At 43.7% G+C, this 21,753-nt stretch overlaps 1 protein-coding gene across 1 annotated transcript in view; it reads right to left on the reverse strand.

Moving 5' to 3' along the window:
- LOC126262461 (potassium voltage-gated channel subfamily H member 8) overlaps nucleotides 1-21,753 on the reverse strand; it is a 518,890-nt gene that overhangs the window by 217,498 nt on the left and 279,639 nt on the right. The window contains exons 6-7 of the mRNA XM_049959121.1: nucleotides 19,346-19,509; nucleotides 413-626 (exon numbers count right to left, since the gene is read on the reverse strand). Of these exons, the coding sequence (XP_049815078.1) occupies nucleotides 413-626; nucleotides 19,346-19,509 (378 nt within the window). The remainder of the gene's footprint in view (nucleotides 1-412; nucleotides 627-19,345; nucleotides 19,510-21,753) is intronic.

The raw sequence follows: 21,753 nt of genomic DNA on the forward strand, positions 1-21,753 counted from the left end.
GACAGAGTGTAACTGAGGCGGAATAAGGGGAACCAGTCCGCTTTCGCCGAGGCAGATGGAAAACCGCCTAAAAACCATCCACAGACTGGCAGGATCACCGGACCTCGACGCAAATCCGCCGGGCGGATTCGTTCCGGGGACCAGGCGCTCCTTCCCGCCTGGAAAGCCGTGCTTTAGACCGCACGGACAATCGGGCGGGCTGCTTTCACATACTTGCAGTGCTACTGTTTAATAATAACTCACGTTAAACTACTGTGATTTCTGAGCGACTTTGCTTAACTACGTCCATTTGGTAATTATCTCAGAAGCGCTACATCCATATTTGTCAGAAGCGACCTGAATTGTCAACGCTTGCGAGTAGGAAGTCGAAGGAAAGTGCTGGCGCGCACAGTAGAGCTAGCGGACGACTCACCGAGGTCCCAGTCCTTCTCGTTTCGCAGCCGCTCCTTCTCGGCGATGACGTACCAGATGCAGGCTAACCAGTGCGCGACCAGCGTGAAGGAGAGCATGAGCAGCGTGAGGATCATGGCGCTGTACTGCGAGTAGCGGTCCATCTTCTGCAGCAGCCGCGCCAGCCGCAGCAGCCGCGTCAGCTTCAGCAGGTGGATGTGGCCGTGCCCAGAGTCCTGCGGGGAAAGGCAGCACGTCTAGGAACTCACGTACCAGTCTCTGTAGCAGTAACACCAACACAGGTGAGGCAGGGTGGGGGAAAGGAATTTGTGAGGGCTTTGTTGAGCGAACTATCCGCGTATTGCCCCACTCAGGGAGACCCAAAATGTCAGAGAGTTGAACTTCTGTGCAGGCGCAGGTGAGGACGTTCTCTGCAGAATCGGCAGTGGGAGTAACATGTGGAAAAAATTGCCAAGAAGGAGATACAGAATGATGTCAAGACACCACCATGTCCTTGGTACTTGAGGATATTGTAGCGGATAAAAACTGCAGTGAGAGAGAAAAGTTGGAATACATGCAGCATATTGTCGAGGACGTTGAGTGTAGGCCCTTCTCTGAGATGAAGAGGTTGACACAGAAGGGGAAGCTGTGGCGTGCGTCATCAGGCCATTCAGAAGACACTATAAGAGTTTAGAAGATGGGGTGAGATGAGATGGGAGGACATGTGTTGAGGTATCAGGGAATAAATTTCATTGTATTAGAGGGACTCGTAGAGAGCAGAAACCGCAGGGGAGTACAGAGATTGCAATACACTCAAAGAATAATTGAAGACGTTGGGTATTAGTGCTGAGACGAAGACGTTGTCAAAGGAGAAGAATTCGCGGCGAATCGCATCAAACCAGTCAAAAGAGTGATGAAACAAGTAAAGGTGTGGAGAGTCAGTCTAGTTTGAATTTTCAAAATGTGGAAACTCTTTTTTTGTGCCATAAATCTTCTGAGAGGTAACTATTTCTTTGGAAATAGATATAAACGATAAACTTTCACTTTAAATTTTAATCTCACTTCCGAACATTTTATGAGGAAAATTTATATGGATTATTTAATGTTTTTTGTATTCATGAGAATAAATGTATTTTCTAACTGATTTTTTATAGTTTTTCCACGTTTGTTATCCTAATAAACTACTTTTATATACAAAAAGATTAACCCGGTAAGTCTCACGTTCAAATGAAAACATGAACCTGTGTAAACTTAGTACAACTTAATTTCTTTCTTTTCCTTTTTTTGCGAAAGTGTAGTACTGATCATTATGGAAGACAGTTGTTGACCATTTTTTTTTGAAATATGTGTAAAATGACTGTTAATCTCAAAAGGGTTAAGCGGTACCAAAGGGCAGACATCTTCCACGTTGCCAAACAGCATAATGTGTTGATGTGGACAACGATGAATTAAAATTGCTTCGCCACGTTCATGTTCCTAGGAGAATATTTTAAAGCCTCCAGCGCTATTCAGACTAAATCACATTGGCTGCCACGGGTTAATATAGAGGGATGCGCAAATTTCTTTAGACCTGGCAATGAACTGTCACCAACCCGACCTCATATTTTAATTAAAAAAATGCACACTTGGAGGATATCAGCCTCAGAAATCGATATCGCTCGAAACTTTGGGCCATACTTCTGATAGTAGTTATGACCTTCTGAAGGTACAACTCTTACACTTTCGAGGGCACTGGTTATCTGTCACTGGCTCCACCCCACTGCAACCGCCTAATGGCCCAGTGTGAAGAAGTGTACAGTGGAGTGAGGAAGAGGCTTGCGAAATACTGTTTTGAAACGGGTAACACGCTTTGTTCATTGTGTCAAAGATCGCGGTTTTTCATCTATAGTCGGTGCCACATGTGTGTTTCCTTTGAATATTCTTATGCTGCGATTTGCAAATGCAGCGCAAATGAATTAGACAAATGATAGTGTCATTAAACAAGTAGCGTAGTTCTTCAACATGAATGGCGCGATTAAATTGTAAATCGAAAGTCCGCAGCTCGTGGTCGTGCGGTAGCGTTCTCGCTTCCCACGCCCGGGTTCCCAGGTTCGATTCCCAGCGAGGTCAGGGATTTTCTCTGCCTCGTGATGACTGGGTGTTGTGTGCTGGGGTTAGTTAGGTTTAAGTAGTTCTAAGTTCTAGGGGACTGATGACCATAGGTGTTAAGTCCCATAGTGCTCAGAGCCATTTTTTTTGTAAATCGAAAATCATTAACTTCATTTCGTAATAATTCTTCATTTGCTTAGGTATATTCTATGGTGTCACCGCCAGACACCACACTTGCTAGGTGGTAGCCTTTAAATCGGTCGCGGTCCGGTAGTATACGTCGGACCCACGTGTCGCCACTGTCAGTGATTGCAGACCGAGCGCCGCCACACGGCAGGTCTAGAGAGACTTCATAGCACTCGCCCAGTTGTACAGCCGACTTTGCTAGCAATGGTTCACTGACAAATTACGCTCTCATTTGCCGAGACGATAGTTAGCATAGCCTTCAGCTACGTCATTTGCTACGACCTAGCAAGGCGCCATTATCATTTGTTATTTATCTTGGGATGCATGTACAGTCAGACCGATGTTCACCAATTATGGATTAAAGTTAAGTATTTCACCATCTGCGTCCGTTTTTCTAAGTTCTAATTTCCTTGTCAATTTCCAGACCTCACGCCAGCCTGCGTGAGCTTAAACGCATGCCTTTCGGCTTCCTCCAAACCCCGTGAATTGGCACCTGCCAATTCACAACATATGGCGACGAGCTAAATCGCGTTTGTTCCAATTGATACCCTGATTTACTTGTCATGGCTTCGCCACCATCTCCAGATGTACTGTCCGAATTTTTGCGCTTGCAGAATCAGCAGACGCAGGCCTTATTGGATGCCCTTGGACAGCTCGTCCAGGGTCAACGTGCAATGCAACACGATGCGGCAGCCGCCGCTCCACCGCTCACGCAGTCACAACACGCAGTTGCACCACCTTTTCGTCCTTTTGATGCGGAACTGGAAAGCTGGACGGAGTGGTCACGCCAATTTGGATTCCATCTCGCCGCCTACAGAATTCAAGGTAATGAGCGGCAGCCTTTTCTCCTTTCCGTCGTAGGCGTCCAAACGTACCGTGTGATAGTGAAATTATTTCCCCGACGCGACGTAGCAACTCTGTCCTACAAAGAAATTTTGTCTGCATTAGATGCATATTTCAAAGAATCAGTCAATGTAGTTGCAAAAAGGTATACCTTCTTTCGTACAAAATGTACGGTCGGCCACTCTAATCGGGAGTGGGTTGCAACTTTGCAAGGCCTTACTAGGGATTGTGCTTTTGAGTGTGAATGTGGACTCCCTTATTCAGATACTATGGTGCATGATGCAATTGCACAGAACGTTTCTGATGTTCGTATAAGGGAACAGATTTTGAAACTAGTCAATCCCTCCCTTCAACAAGTGATGGACATATTGGATCGGCAGGACACACTTGACTTTGCTCAAGAATCATTTGAAACTTCACCAGCCATGTGTCACGTTAACCGGCCCGTCGGGCGCGCTGCACGGAACAGTAAACAGCCCTCGCACCCGTCCGCGCAGCCACGTGTGCCGCGCAAGCAAGCAAATGCAGTGCTAAAATCATGCCCGCGGTGTGCTACTAGACATTCGCATGAGAATTGCCTGTCATGCCAGGCTATTTGCTTTTTCTGTAATAAAAAAGGACATGTTCAAAGTGTTTGCCAGGAAAAGCTCAGAATGGACACTCACAACCATTCCAGGCCCTTTGCTTCACGCCGGAATCGAACCAAGAATACTCAGGCTCGTGAATCTTTGCCCATGGAAATTCATGTAGTTCATTCCACTCCGCCCAGTGCTACTCTCTCTAACAGTGACTGTGTTCGTCCCACAAATAGTGTGTGTCGACATCGACGGAAATCCCGTCAAGTCGCAAGTGATTCTGTACCAGTGTCAGTTCACGTTGCACGAGACAGTCGCTCTTGTTGTCAGCAGGACAATAAACTTTTTGTAGATTTGGACATTAATGGCAACGTGATACCATTCCAGCTCGATACCGGAGCTGCAGTTTCACTGATCAATCACGACACATACAAACAGTTGGGCTCACCTCCGTTGCGTGCCGCAAATGTTAAGGTCAGTAGTTATTCAGGTCAACATATCCCTGTGTTAGGACAGTGCAGCCTTCTTGCAACATACAAGGGACAAACAAAACTTGTGTCATTTTACGTCCTTCGTTCTTCTGCTGTGAACTTGTTTGGTTTAGATTTATTTCAGTTGTTTAACTTGTCTATAGTCAATCAGGTCCTCTCAGTGAACCAGACTGTGCCTTCAGCCAGTGTTTCTCGTCTATGTGAAGAATTTGCAGACATTTTTGCACCGGGCCTACGTTGCGCTAAGAACTATAAAGCACATTTGGAACTGAAAGTAAACGCGCAACCAAAATTTTTCAGAGCGCGCAATGTTCCCCCCGCATTGCGTGATGAGGTCGCAAGAACATTACACGATTCGGAATCACAAGGTGTGATTGAACGTGTGCAGGCTTCTCTCTGGGCCTCACCCTTAGTAATTTTGCAAAAGCCTTCCGGAAAATTGAGACTTTGTGTGGACTTCAAGGCAACAGTGAATCCCCAACTAGTGACTGCAACTTTTCCTTTACCCCACCCGGAAGATCTTTTTGACAAACTGTGCCCGGGTAAACATTTTTCGAAGCTGGACCTAGCAGATGCGTACTTCCAAATAACGGTGGACGAAGAATCCCAGCGCGTTTTGGTGGTTAACACGCATCTTGGTTTGTACCGATTCAAACGACTGCCATTCGGGTGTGCATCCGCCCCGGCATTGTTTCAGCAATATCTACAAACTGTTTGTGCGTCAGTCCCTACTGCAGCAAACTATCTGGACGATATTGTGACCTCCGGAAAGACGGAAGAAGAACATTTAGCCAATCTCAGATCATTATTTCAGGTTTTGCGACAAAATGGTCTTCGCTTGTGGAGGGACAAATGTGTGTTTTTTGCTCGTGACTTACCCTATCTGGGACATGTAATCAATGCCCAAGGCATACATCCCAGTCCAGAGCACCTCCGTGCCATACAAGACTTGCCTTCACCGCAGAATTTGAAGCAGCTACAGAGTGTGCTGGGAAAAATAAATTATCATCATCGCTATGTGCGCCACGCCTCTTCCATTTCAGCACCGCTTCATCGCTTACGCTGTAAAGGTGTTCCGTTTGTCTGGACGACGGAATGCGAACGCGCCTTTCGCCAGTTGAAATCGGCGTTGCTTTCCAATACTTGCCTTACGCCATTAGATCCCCAGAAACCCCTTTTGTTGATGGTGGATGCATCGGATTTCGGGATCGGTGCTGTGCTTGCGCACAAAGATGGTTCGCACGATCGCCCTATTGCCTTTGCGTCCAAATTGCTCTCGTCTGCGCAAAGAAATTATTCCCAGATCGAGAAAGAAGCATTGGCTCTCGTATTTGGTGTCACTAAGTTTCATGACTTCTTGTATGGTCGTCACTTTACCATCATCACAGACCACAAACCTTTGACATCGCTTTTTCATCCGAACAAGCCTGTACCTCCGCGTACAGCGCAGGAATTCATTCGCTGGTCTATTTTCCTCTCGCAGTACCGCTACGATATCTTGTATCGGTCCACTGCTAAGCACGGAAACGCCGATGCGTTGTCCTGTTTGCCTGTTGCTGAGGATAGAGCATTCGATTCCTCCGAACTTGCTTGCATGTTCATTGATTCAGAAACCGATGACGTGGTCGAATCGTTTCCGATTGGTTTTTGTCGTGTAGCTACAGCCACAGCTGATGACCCTGTCCTTGCTACCGTTTTGCGTTTTGTTGCTACGCAATGGCCTTTGTCAAAGTCACGGATCGAGGATCCGTTGGTTCGCCGATTTTTTGCTCACAAGGAGAGACTTTTAGTACGACGTGGTGTTTTGCTGTTGCGTTCTGATAATGATCAGTCCAGGGTCGTGGTCCCACGTTCGTTACAGTCTTCTGTCTTAAAGCTTCTCCACCAAGGACATTGGGGTATGGTGAGAACGAAACAACTTGCTCGTCAGCACTGTACTTGGTTCGGAATCGATGCTGCGATCACGAATATGTGCTCTTCTTGCATGGCGTGTGCCGAACAACAATCCGCACCACCGCGGAAATTTTGTCCTCGTATCGCTCTCAGCCCCGCGATGGTCGCTCGCTGGCTGCGTTGCTCCACGGTCATCCTCATCGAACCTTGATGTCTTTGCTACATCCGCCGCTTCAGGTTCCTGTGCAGCGGCAGGCACCTGCTTTTGCTCCGGGCGACGTTGTCTACTATCGTCACTTTCGAGGTTGACGGCGTTGGCTCGCAGGGCGCATTCTTCGCTGCCTCGGCCGCGCGATGTATCTGGTTCTGGGGGCCTCTGCTGAGGTGCGTACGCATCTCAATCAGGTGCGCCTCTGTCGTCGCACGGGTTCTGCCACTCCCCGTCTGTTTTCAGCGACGGCGCCGTCCGGTCAGCGCCCTGGGGACCCATCTACTGGCTCGCCTCAACCCGAGGTGTTACCGACGCTGCCTTCCATTTTGCCCCATGGCGACGCGCCGCCGCCGCCGCCGCCTGTTCTCCCGCCGGCGACGCCCGCAGTGGACGCTTCGCTGCAGCCGCCGGGTGCCTCCCTGGGTCACGCGTCGCCGATCGCTTCCCGTGACCAGCTGTCCTCCGACATCGAACTCTTGCCCGCTCCGTACCAGATGTCGTCTTCGCCCGTCGGGTGCCCCGTTCTGATGGAGGTCGACCCTTCGGCCCCTCCTGTCTCTCTGCGGGCGCATACACCGAATGTTGGCGTGCACCCTGGACTAGGTTCTCAGGCGTCTCCTAGCTCCTTTCCTAGGTCCCCTCGGACCGCATGGCAGGGTGCGGGTGGCACAGCCTCGCCTGTTAGGCTCCCCATCTCGTCGCATACGTCAACATGGGGTCCTCAACACGGCGGGCGGAAGCCTTATAACACAACCGTACGCCGATTTGCGGGGGAGGAATGTGGTGTCACCCCCAGACACCACACTTGCTAGGTGGTAGCCTTTAAATCGGCCGCGGTCCGGTAGCATACGTCGGACCCACGTGTCGCCACTGTCAGTGATTGCAGACCGGGCGCCGCCATACAACAGGTCTAGAGAGACTTCATAGCACTCGCCCAGTTGTACAGCCGACTTTGCTAGCAATGGTTCACTGACAAATTACGCTCTCATTTGCCGAGACGATAGTTAGCATAGCCTTCAGCTACGTCATTTGCTACGACCTAGCAGGGCGCCATTATCATTTGTTATTTATCTTGGGATGCATGTACAGTCAGACCGATGTTCACCAATTATGGATTAAAGTTAAGTATTTCACCATCTGCGTCCGTTTTTCTAAGTTCTAATTTCCTTGTCAATTTCCAGACCTCACGCCAGCCTGCGTGAGCTTAAACGCGTGCCTTTCGGCTTCCTCCAAACCCCGTGAATTGGCACCTGCCAATTCACAACATATTCATTTTCATTTTAAGGCTTATATTTATTTTGCTGCAGAATATCAATACAACAATATTGTTAATGTACGAGTAATATTGAACAAATATGTCTGTAAGGTTGACATATTACGTAATCATATTACTTACTATTTTTCACGTAGGATAACATATGTTCTCGGAAAAGATTTCAAAACACGTTTGGATTATGCTCCCGTCTCCCCCCCCTCCTCCTCCTCCTCTTCCCCCGCCTTCAACATCCTAGAAATAGAAGGGCTCTGGTTGTCATTTCGCTATACAGTACTTCCCTCTTGGGCATAAGCCAGCTGCACTGGGGCGGAGCGAGTGACAAACAACCAGTGCCACTCGAAAATGTGAGTTGTAACTTCGGAGGGTCATAACAACATACTATCAGAATTATTGCCCAAACTTTCACGCGGGGTCGACTGCTGGGGCTGATACCTTGCAAGTGTGTTTGTTGTTGTTGTGGTCTTCAGTCCCAACACTGGTTTGATGCAGCTCTCCATGCTACTCTATCCTGTGCAAACTTCTTCATCTCCCAGTACCTACTGCAACCTACATCCTTCTGTATCTGCTTAGTTTATTCATCTCTTGGTCTCCCTCTATGATTTTTAGCCTCCACCAATACTAAATTGGTGATCCCTTGATGCCTCAGAATTTGTCCTACCAACCGATCCCTTCTACTAGTCAAGTTGTGCCACAAACTCCTCTTATCCCCAATCCTATTCAATACCTCCTCATTAGTTATGTGATTTACCCATCTAATCTTCAGCATTCTTCTGTAGGACCAAATTTCGAAAGATTCTATTCTCTCCTTGTCCAAACTATTTATCGTCCATGTTTCACTTCCATACATGGCTAGACTCCATACAAATACTTTCAGAATCGACTTCCTGACACTTAAATCTATACTTGATGTTAACAAATGCCTCTTCTTCAGAAACGCTTTCTTAGCCATTGCCAGTCTACATTTTATATCCCCTCTACTTCACCATCATCAGTTATTTTGCTCCCCAAATAGTAAAACTCCTTTACTACTTTAAGTGTCTCATTTCCTAATCTAATTCCCTCAGCATCACCCGACTTAATTCGACTACATTCCATTATCCTCGTTTTTCTTTTGTTGGTGTTCATCTTATATCCTCCTTTCAAGACACTGTCCATTCCGTTCAACTGCTCTTCCAAGTCCTTTGCTGTCTCTGACAGAATTACAATTTCATCGGCGAACCTCAAAGTTTTTGTTTCTTCTCCATGGATTTTAATACCTACTCAGAATTTTTCTTTTGTTTCCTTTACTGCTTGCTCAATATACAGATTTAATAACATCGAGGAGAGGCTAAAACCCTGTCTCACTCCCATCCCAACCACTGCCTCCCTTTCATGCCCCTCGACTCTTATAACTGCCATCTGGTTTCTGTACAAATTGTAAATAGCTTTCGCTCCCTGTATTTTACCCCTGCCACCTTTAGCATTTGAAAGAGAGTATTCCAGTCAACATTGTCAAAAGCTTTCTCTAAGTCTACAAATGCTAGAAACGTAGGTTTGACTTTCCTTAATCTATTTTCTAAGATAAGTCGTAGGGTCAGTATTGCCTCACGTGTTCCAATATTTCTACCAATTTTTCCATTCGTCTGTAAAGAATTTGCGTTAGTATTTTGCAGCTGTGACGTATTAAACTGATAGTTCGGTAATTTTCGCATCTGTCAACACCTGATTTCTTTGGGATTGTAATTATTATATTCTTCTTGAAGTCTGACGGTATTTCGCCGATCTCATACATCTTGCTCACCAGATGGTAGAGTTTCGTCAGGACTGGCTCTCCCAAGGCTGTCAGTAGTTCTAATGGAATGTTGTCTACTCCCGGGGCCTTGTTTCGACTCAGGTCTTTCAGTGCCCTGCCAAACTCTTCACGCAGTATCATATATCGCATTTCATATTCATTTACATCCTCTTCCATTTCCATGATACTGTACTTAAGTACATCACACTTGTATAGACCCTCTATATCCTCTTTGCTTAGAACTGGGTTTCAATCTGAGCTCTTGATATTCATACAAGCGGCTCTCTTTTCTCTAAAGGTCTCTTTAATTTTACTGTAGGCAGTATCTATCTTACACCTAGTGAGATAAGCCTCTGCAACCTTACATTTGTCCTCTAGCCATCCCTGCTTAGCCATTTTGCACTTCCTGTCGATCTCATTTTTGAGACGTTTGTATTCCTTTTTGCCTGCTTCATTTATTGCATTTTTATATTTTCTCCTTTCATCAACTACGTTCAATATTTCTTCTGTTACCCAAGGATTTCTGCCAGTCCTCGTCTTTTTACCTACTTGATCCTTTGCTACCTTCACTACTTCATCCTTCAAAGCTACCCATTCTTCTTCTACTGTATTTCTTTCCCCCATCCCTGTCAATTTTTCCATTATACTCTCCCTGAAACTCTGTACAACCTCTGGTTTAGTCAGTTTATCCAGGTCCCATCTCTTTAAATTCCCACCTTTTTGTAGTTTCTTCAGATTTAATCAAGTGTGTTATGCTCTTCTAAACATATGAAGGCACGTTGATCATGTTTCGTGTGATACGCCTTCCCTAGTGAAGTGTCCTTGCAGTGGAGTTAATTTTATTGGTAATAAAACAGCTGTGACGAATACTACATCTCAGAAATATTCTTAACATTTAAACCAACATATTTCACTGGCACTAATTCACTGATCTTCGACTGCGACTTATTTATTTACCATAGAAGCTCGATGCGGACTGGCATTATCTTTCATCAAGTCGATAGCATTAACCTACACTATGAGGACAGCATTATGGTGCATGAAGAGGACTTCATAGCTGAAAAATTGCACATACTGTATGGCAGGCATATCTCATCTCTGTATTTCTGAATGCTAACAATAGTCCTACAATATCCAACAAATATGTGAAGTTCTGTACTCCAATCCAAAACAATACGTCTCAGTATCAGAAGCATATCGGAATTTTTCGAGAGGTTCCTGTTATTGTCATGGTTACCACATTCCGTCCAGGCCAGAATCATTCTACGAATCGCTCCGGCACGCAGTGCGAAGAGCACGTTCGTCCATTCATTCACGGCTCAACTTCGATGCTGCAGACCCTGTACACTTCGACCGTCTGAAGCTCCGATACGCAAGTGTTCGGGTAACGGTAACTCCTGAGGTAACCGTAGGCGCTGCAGACAATTTTATGACTTATATCGTTAGATTATTCCTGCTCTAAATTCCAGACATCGGTCCTCATGGCCGTCCACGTTTTGGTCTACTTACTGTTCTCGTAGTGGCTGCCAAGACAATGACACTACAATCATTGCAGAGACTGGATTTTGTATTTGATATGTATCAGGGCGTTCGAACACTTAACTAGAAAACAGCGTCCAAATGGCAGTTCTTTGTAAATCCAGGTCGTAGCGAAAGAGGAAACACGAGTGAAATGTTATGGGCGTAATGAACGTAATATTTGAAATATTTCCAGTACAATAAATAAAAATATAAATTTCAGCGAAGGCACTGATGGTGTCTTTTAACAAGTTCATGATCGCTGTAAGACAATAGCAGTATATCTTTACAAATTTTAGAAAGGTTTTAGATTCAGTAGCACTGCAACGTGTACCAATGAAAATACGTTTGTCTTAAGGAATGAAGGAAAATTAAGAGCGTGTCAATAGAACGGAGCATATGCTCAGATTGAGGAAGGATCATAAGAAAAGTCGGCTATACTCTTTTCAAGGAACTGTTACTGAATTTTCTTAAAGCGATTTTAGCGATATCACGAAAAACCTAAATCTGGATGGCTGGACGGGGATTTGAACCGTCGTCCTCCCGAAAGTGACGTTCCTGTGGGATATACAATAGTGTTTACGCTCTCTATGAATTACGTGTCTGTTCTAAATAGTGAGCATTCCTTTCCTATGCAGGGAGCACAAATTCAGTTTGTAGAAACTTTTGATCTTAATTTATAGTGAAAGCACACCTTTTATTGGTTGAGTTTTTCCCTTTTCCCGACTGTGGTCAACTCTGGAAACTCTGATAATTATCACTTTGCTTTACATTTCTCAATGTTTCAAATAGTTGTACCTTGGAAAACAATGACAATGACAACAGAGCATATCTTTAAATGTTTTATAATCAGAATGTTCCATAAACCTCTACTAGCTAGAGTGAAAATCTCATTCTGGAAACATCCCCCAGGCTGTGGCTAAGCCATGTCTCCGCAATATCCTTTCTTTCAGGAGTGCTAGTTCTGCAAGGTTCACAGGAGAGCTTCTGTAAAGTTTGGAAGGTAGGAGACGAGATACTGACAGAAGTAAAGCTGTGAGGACTGGGCGTGAGTCATGCTTCGGTAGCTCAGATGGTAGAGCACTTGCCCGCGAAAGGCGAAGGTCCCGAGTTCGAGTCTCGGTCGGGCACACAGTTTTAATCTGCCACGAAGTACCATATCAGCGCACACTCCGCTGCAGAGTGAAAATCTCATTTCAGAAAGAATTCCTAATTGACATTCCACATTTCCCGATGGATTTCACAGATACAAATGATCAGAAGACTGTAGTGTATTATCAGCAGAAGCAGAAAATGATATAACGGGAGTAGGAGTCGTTCTGAATAGGAAGGTAGGGAAGAGAGTGAGTTCTTGTGAACTGTTCAGTGATACAGTTGTTCTCATCAGAATCGACAGCAAACTATCACCGACAACAATAGTTCAGGTATACACGCCGACGCCGCAAGCAGAAAATGAAGAGACAGAGAAAGTATATGAGGGAAACGAACAGGTAATTCACGACATAAAGGGAGATGAAAATTTAATAGGAATGCGGTTGTGAGGGAAGAAATACAAGACAGTATTACGGAAGAATATGGGCTTAGTAATAGAAATGAGAGAGGGAGAAGATTAATGCTGTTGTGCAATAAATTTCAGCTAGTAATGTTGTATGGAATGAAAAGTCTAATAAGACCAGAATATGGATTGAGAGTAAATCGAAGAAAGAAGAAAGTAATGAGAAATAGCAGAAATGAGAATACAGAGAAACTTAACATCACAGTTGGTTATCACTGTTTACACGAGGATAAGGAAAATAAGCCATGATAAACGGAGCAAGCAGGACGTAAAAAGGAGACTAGCGCTGGCAAATACAGCGTTTCTAGCCAAGAGACTTCTGCTAGTATCAAACATAGTCCTTGAGGAAGAAATTTCTGACAATGCACACTTGGAGCACAGCATTGTGGGGTAGTGAAACACGGAGTATGGAAAACTGAAACAGAAGAGAATCGAAGCATTTGAGACGTGGTGCTACAGAAGAAATTTGAATATTAGGTGAACCGATAAGGTAAGAAATGATGAGGTTCTCCGCAGAATCGGCGAGGAATAGAACGTAGGGAGAAGGGACGGGATGATGAAGGCATCAGGGAAGAACTTCCATTGTGCCGGGGGGAGCTGTAGAGGTGAAAACTGTAGAGAAAGACAAAGCTTAGAGTACACCCAGATATTAATTGAGAACCTACGCAAGTGAAACTCTGAGATGAGAAGGGTGACGCAGGAGAGGAATTCGTAGCGGGCAGCATCAAACCAGCCAGAAGAATGATTACTAAAAACAAGTTATACGTGTGGTCCCAAAAATAAGGTGAGATGAATAAATTTACCGAAGGGTGGTGGGTGGTGGTAAATATTATGGCAGAGAAATTATTTGATATCCAGACATTACGAACTGGCGACCCTAGGCAACGTTTACAAGGGCTGAACTTCCCAGCAGGCGTCATCCGTGAAGGCTTGATGATGGAACGCCCCAGTGAAATGTGACATGCCGCTTAAGTTGGCTGGCACGCTTAGCTGTTTGTCCTGGTAACTAGTTGCGACAAGTTACTGAACCAGCTACGAAGTGACCGTCATTGCTTACTCAACAGCGTAGCATTTACTAAAACTTGCCGTATGACACCTTAGCTCTGTTACATAGATCACGTTGTCGGTCTTGGTGGATCCTCTACGGAAGCACACCATACGTTTTCGATAGATAGCGAAATATTATCCTGGAGATACCAAAATCTATGTGAAGAGTGAGTGTATCGCTATACAGTGTTTGGAGACGAAATGTTTTAATGTCAAATTCATGATCAGGGTTCCTACAATATCATTCACGAATGGAGAGAGGGAAATTTGGTTTCTTTTATATGCCTGTGCGAGCTCCTATTATATTAACATCGCCTCTACGGGACTAAAGAATATTCGACGTTTTCCCCATGAAATCTATCGGAAGATTTTCACGTGATTTTATATTGATATAAACTGCCTGTTAAGATTTTTCGTAATTTTCGTAACTTGCTATCGACAGTCTAACAAGTCACCCACCATTCGCACTATCATGTGAATATGTCAAAGCTGGCCGACGTGTGAGACGCGCAGGTATTTGTAGTGCATGATTGTAGGTTATTTAAGAGATTTTTGTTCTTGATTTGAATACATTTTGAAGTAAATATACGCATTAGTACCTACTACTTAAAAGAAGTAAAACTTTTAGATAAGACAAGTTACGTTTTTAGGAAATATCTCGTGTTATTTTGAAATTACGATACTCGTGATCGAGGTCAAATTTTTACGAGTGATAACTTTTGTGAAAGCTTGTCAGAAGTCCTTGTTTGGTTATGTTTTGCAGTGAATACACCCATTAGTGCCTGTTACTGCCAGATGAGTAAAGAGTTTACATTTTACAGAGATTTTTACGAAAAATCTCGTGTTCATTTTGAATTTCCAGTGCTCCCGATCTAAGCTTAATTTACCACGCAGTGGTTAGTACACTGGGTTCGCATTAAGGAGGACAGTTGTTCAAACCCGCGTCCGGCCATCCTGATTTAAGGTTCCTATGACTTGCCTAAATCGCTTCAGGCAAATGCCGGGATGGTTCCTTTGAAAGGGTACGGCCGACTTCCTTCCCCCTCCGTCCCTAATACGATGGGATCGATGACCTTGCTGTTTAGTCCCCTCCTCCAAGTCAACCAACTAACTTAATTTACGAGCTATCGATTCAGAATAATTTTGTCAAAAGTGCTTTCTACATTATATGCTTTAAGTGAACGCTAACTCATTCCACTGTGATACTATACCTAAACTTTTAAATAAAACGGGGCAAGCGATTTTTTTACATTTTTACCGTTTGTTTACAAGTGCCATTTCTACTGAGCACGTAAATGTTGCACATTCTCGCACATTTACATAATATGGTACCATGAGGTTTCTTAATTCTTTGATTCTTCCTTTCAAAATCTTTAATTATGCGTGGGGGTATGGGAATTGTTGAATGGTATGAGGAATGGGATGTACTATGTACCTTGTGGGAAATGATTTCATGAGGGAGATGAGGTACAGTAGGGAGGTACTGGGAGTGTCAGAGAGGCTGTCTCCAGGAACTGCATGATATTTCGTAGGAATAATTTGACTAACGAACAAGGAGGGAAAATCTGTGCCCATCAGGCACATTTGGAGGCAACAAGGAAACAGCTGCTATGGATTAGGGAGACAGGGAGGTGGAGGGTGACTGGGAGATGGGAAGTGACAAATAGTTGATGAAGAACAGGACACGATCTGAGAGTTTCGTTGTGTATACAAGAAGTAGGAATCAGCAGCTATAAGAGTTACAGGAAGTGTCGAGGTACCTCAGGTAGAATGTGTAGGAAATATGCAGCAGACTCCATCAATTATCAGGAAGATTACCATTGTGAAAAATGTTAGGAAGAAAAAAGCACCGATGCTAGGAATTAAGGCGAGATGTGAGTCTGCAATTGAAGGAAGTGCTTGGGTCAGAGTACCAGGTCACCAACGTTTTTAACCCTCGTGCATGAATAACTCAAGTGATAGAGGACTGAGGGTTTTTATATAAGGATTCCACAAGGGTGGCTGAAGTAATGGTAATGGGTGGGGCAGGAAACTGGGAATATGATACGAGTGGTAACCTACACAGGATAGCATGGAAGTTTTTTAAATAATTTGCCAACTTCCATAAATTACGTTTCACCTGTCTACAAACCGAGAGTAGCCTTTGCTGTCGTATCTGCGCCCAATCATCGATTTTCTGTATACTCGCTCCTGATTCTGCTATACCACTTCATCTTGGCTAAGATCTTTCCACCTATAGTGGGCTCAGCCAGTGGGGATTGAGGGAGCTGTTACGGAGCATCACTGTCAAGTTTGAAGGGGAAGGAAGACTTCCTCTTCGTTCTATTCCGTTCAAGCCTGTTATGAAGTGATGGTGTATTTTTGCTTGTGTGTGATATGGTGTGTTGATGAGAAAAGTCGCACTGAATGGTATTGAGAAAGATGGAGAACGATGTATGAAAGCAGCATACGGTTTGTTTCATGAAATGACGCTGGGAATTATACACAACATTTCTCGACGCGTTTGCTCTGGAGCACAAGGTGATGTTTTCTATACACGCGAACTTGATGAGGCCTATTGGAAAGGTAATATTTCAGGGTTATAAAGCAGAATGAATAGCAGGGTGGTTCTGGTTTTAAAATTACTGTGGGACAGTTTCCATTCAGTTTGCACACCGTATTTGATCGTAATAGAGTCTAGCAAGCTGATATTTCGTAGATACATTTGTTCGTCCACTTTCCCTTCGGGAAGAGGACGTCTCACAAGTATTTTGACAAGAGCTGGTTGACCTGCAGTGTGATATGCGCGTGAAGGACCGCTTTCTTATGCGTAAAACTTTGAATGACTTTTACAGCTGTTTACCACAAGAGAAGTATCCTGTTTTTCACAAGCATGCGACCAAAGGCCACTCAGTGTTTGGTTCCAATATATTTGTGAGCGCTTTTTCTGTCTTTTAAAGCTTGCTAAAACTACATCTACGTCTACGTGATTACTCTGCTATCCACAAGGAAGTGCCTAGCAGAGGGATCAATGAACCACCTTCAAACTGTCTCTCTACCGTTCCACTCTCTAGTGGCACGCGGGAAAAACGAGTACTTAAATTTTTCTGTGCGAGCCCTGATTTCTCTTATTTTATCGTGATGATCATTTCTCCCTATGTGGGCGGGTGCCAACAGAATTCTTTCGTAATCGGACGAGAAAACGTGATTGAAATTTCATGAAAAGATTCCGTCACAGTGAAAAACGCCTTTGTTTTACTGATTGCCACTCCAATTCACGTATCATGTCTGTGACACTATCTCCGCTACTTCGCGATAATACTAAACGAGCTGCCCTTCTTTGTACTTTTTCGATGTCATCTGTCAGTCCCACACCGCACAGCAATACTGCTGAATAGGGCGCACAAGCGTCGTGTAAGCAGTCTCTTTAGTAGACCTATTGCACCACCTAAGTGTTCTGCCAATGAATCGCAGTCTTTGGTTTGCTCTACCCACAACATTATCTATGTGATCGTTTCAATTTAGGTTGTTTGTAATTGTAATCCCTAAGTATTTAGTTGAATTTACAGCCTTCAGATTTGTGTGACTTATCGCGTAATCGAAATTTAGCGGATTTCTTTTAGTAATCATGTGAATAACTTCAAACTTTTCTTTATTCAGGGTCAATTGCCACTTTTAGCACCACACAGATATCTTATCTAAATCCTTTTGCAATTCGTTTTAGTCATATGATGACTTTACAAGATGGTAAATGTCAGCATCATCTGCAAACAATCTAAGATGCCTATTCAGATTGTCTCCTGTGTTGTTAATATAGATTAGGAACAATAGAGGGCCTATAAGACTTACGTGGGGAACACCGGTTATAACTTCTGTTTTACTCGATGTATTTTCGTCTATTACTACGAACTGTGACCTTTCTGACAGGAAATCACGAATCCAGTCGCACGACTAAGGCGATGCTCTATAGGCACGCATTTCGTTAGAAGACGCTTGTGAGGAACGGTGTCGAAAGCCTTATCGAAATCTAAAAATATGGAATCACTTTGACATCCCCTGTCGATAGCACTCATTACTTCATGAGTATAAAGAGCTAGTTGTGTTTCGCAAGAACGATATTTTCTGAATCCGTGCTGACTATGTGTCAATTAATCATTTTCTTCGAGGTACTTCATAATGTTCGAATACAGTATATGTTGCAAAACCCTACTGCAAATCGACGCTAGTGATATGGGCCTGTAATTCAGCGGATTACTCCTGCTTCCCTTTTTGGGTATTGGTGTGACTTGAGCAATTTTCCAGTCTTTAGGTCGGATCTTTCTGTGAGCGAGCGGTTGTATATAATTGCTAAGTATGGAGCTATTGTATCAGCATACTCTGAGAGAAACCTGACTGGTATACAATCTGGACTGGAGGCTTTCACTTTGTTAAATGATTTAAGCTGCTTTGTTACACCGAGGATATCTACTTCTATCTTTATCATCTTGGCAGCTCTTCTTGATTGGAATTCAGGAATATTTACTTCGTCTTCTTTGGTGAAGGAGTTTCGAAAAAGCGTGTTTAATAGCTCTGCTTTAGTGGCACTGTCATCAGTGACTTCACCGTTGTTATCACGCAGTGAAGGTATTGAATGCGTCTTGCCACTGGTGTGCTTTATGTATGACCAGAATCTCTTTGGGTTTTCTGTCCGATTTCGAGATACAATTTCGTTGTGGAAATTAGTAAAAACATCTCACATTGAAGTACGTGCCATATTTCGAACTTCTACAAAACTTTGCCAGTTTTGGGGATTTTGCGTTCTTTTAAATTCGGCATGCTTTTTTCGCTGCTTCTGCAAAAGCGATCTGACCCGTTTGTGTACCATGGGTCATCGTTCCCATCACTTATTAATTTATGTGGTATATATCTCTCAATTTCCGTTGATACTATTTCTTCGAAATCATTCCACATCTTTTCTACGCTTACGTGATCAGATCGGAAGGAGTGAAGACTGTCTCTTAAAAAGGCATTAAGACCATTTTATCAGCTTAAATTGATGTACTTAGCATTTCTTTTTGGTGGTTGTAGGTTTTACGGTATTCAGCCTAGCAGCAGCTGCCTTTTGGTCGCTTATCCCTGTATTCGTCATGTTAAGCAATATTTGTCCAAGATTATTTGTTGCTACTCATAGATGGACTTAGTAGCCTACTGTTCCAGTACACCTGGACAACAGCGTAGTCTCGCGTCACTTCGAGAATGTGTAGTAATAAAAATTGTTTTATGTTATGTACTGACTTCATATCTCAAAATATTCGTAGTATAGAAAGGAGAGATTTGTGTCAGTCTTGCACTAACGTCATACACAGTGACTGATAGCTTGGAGTCAGCGTATATCGAATGTGGTAACTTTTTTGAAACAAATTGTTGGTTGAAAATAAACACGAATTTAATTTAATTTACAGCTGAAACTACTCACTCTTTATCTCGTATGTGAGACTTTTTGGTTCGACTGATAGCGGTAGTAGTAAGGTTTCTGCACTGACCTCACCGCTGTAGAGGTCGGAAGCGTAGAGCAGGTCGAAAGGCAGAGCTGCCAGTAGGTCCACGACGAACCAGCTCTTGAGATAGTTGAGGGCGATGGAACGCGAGTTGGACACCACTTCTCCCTTGCGGTTCACGTATGTCGTCCGGAAGTTGAGGATGATGTCTGTGGAAAGAGGAGATTAACGGATGTAATTTTCTCACTTTTTAGAGTTGCCTAACTGTATCACACTTCATGAGATTTTGATTGCCATCACACATTAAATTAGTAGCACCTGCTACATATCGTCTCAGGAACAATGGCTTTGGAGAATTTCGAGGTAAAATGTGTACACTTATCACTGGTAGTGGCTGCTTTGAAGATGTCATATATATGAATATTTTTAATCAATATTTCAATCAGAACTTGTTTCCGGAATAAACTGAAAGTTTTTGTTTCAGATGATAGTGCAGTAATACCCATCCATACTACACAAAATTTAAGACAGCGACGGAAAAGTGGTCGATGAATTCTAATAATTTCATTTTACTAAAAAGCGATGCCTGGTTTCAGGGACGAACAATGTCTGATTCTCCCTTTGGAAGTCCTCAGCGGCCTCCCCCCCCCTCCCCCACTGCCGTCACATCACACATTCCTCCCTCCCTCGCCTTGACCACCGAGATGCACTGCCATCGACCGCAGAATTCCGGAATAAGGAATATTTACACGTTTTCAACAAACTTCGTCTGACAGATGTCGTTACCAGTGTGAATCTTTCTGCTGGACGTGTAATCGATCATCATATGGATGAAGTAGAAGAAATTCTCCGTCCGGTATAACATAGTTCACCTACATCTACACGAAGAATTTACAGCAAATATCTGTGGTACGCCCTCAAAATATGGGGACGACGGATTACACCTAGCGCAGCTTTTGCTTTCCCTTTTTTTTTTTGTCATACGCGGTTGAAAATTTGCACTGAAGCGATGAAGCGATCCCGAAATTGTGTAGATAACAACCAATTTGTTAAATGTACCGCCGACGCAATATCTTACATCGCTGCTTGAGGTGACAAACATATCGGTGTCTGTTTTACGTCACTCAAATTAACTTTGGCTTGAACCTGCTACATTAGGAATGCCAACATCTTTATTATATCCATTGTTCTAATCTGATTTCTTTGTGCAAGAGAAAGCCTTACCACGCAATGTATCATTCATGCCTCACACATCATCACAATACTCGCGCTATGAAACATCCGATTTCCTAATATAAACGAAAATTGTAATTTGTTTAAAATTTTTTTCTCTACGGAAGGAAACAAGTGTGTCGACCACTTGTAGAATTCGATGCTGCAACTGAATACAGTTTTCACAATGTATATACCAGCGGGTTTGTTTGTGTAGGTAATATATATTGACTATTGGCTATAGCACGTAAGTAAGTAAGTACACATTAATTACAGTTCCGGCCGGTGAAACTGCAGCAGCTGGTAGGATGGCAAATAACGAAATTTTATTTATTGCGCGTTGACACCATAGTAGGCAGAATAAGTGAGTAAATCTTCAGGTGGTTTGGGGATGTATGAGGTAGCGTCTTTGACTAGTAATCGAGTTTGAACCCAGACAGTGCTTAAATTTAAATAAAAATTATTAGCAAGTGAAGATTTCTGGCATAAGGAGTCACCCTCGTTCTGCCAAAGGTCTAATGAAAGAGGGCGAAATAGCGGAAAGGTGTATACGATAGAGTCTTACTCTTTCGGTGGGAAACTGGAACCCCCCCCCCCCAAAAAAAAAAGCAGAAGAATCAGCTACGATCAACTGCTAGTGGGTGTAGAAGGCAATGGAAACCATTTCATTAAAGACAGTTAAAATGTCTCCACAGGTCATGTGACCTGTGAGTGAAAAAGTGTTATGATGATCTCCCCACTGGAAAAACGTTCCGGATGAGTCCCCTGTTATGGTCTCGGGGGATGTCCGTGAGAAACAGATTGAATAACCAACCAAAGAATAACATCCCACAAGCTGGAGCGTGGAATGTCAGACGTCTGAATGTCGTAGATAAGATAGAAAATCTGAAAAGGGAAATGCAAAGATTCAGTCTAGATACAATGTAGGTCACTGAATTGAGATGGAAAAAAGACAGAGAATTCTGGCCAGACGAAGACAGAGTGACATCAACAGCAGCAAAAATGGTATTGTAGTACGGTTCGTTATGAACAGGAAGGTAGTGCAAAGAGTAAGTTACTGGGAACAGCTGAGTGAAAAGATTGTCCTCATCAGAATCGCCAGCAAACCATCTCTAGCAACCATAGATCAGGTGCATATAACGACGTCACAAGCAGAAGATGGAGGGAGGGAGGAAATGAGAGAGAGAGAGAGAGAGAGGGAGGAAGGGGGGGGGAAGAGAAAGTATACATTGATTCTGAAC

This window comes from Schistocerca nitens, chromosome 1 (genome assembly GCF_023898315.1).
Source record: "Schistocerca nitens isolate TAMUIC-IGC-003100 chromosome 1, iqSchNite1.1, whole genome shotgun sequence".
Classification (NCBI taxonomy): Eukaryota; Metazoa; Arthropoda; class Insecta; order Orthoptera; family Acrididae; genus Schistocerca; species Schistocerca nitens.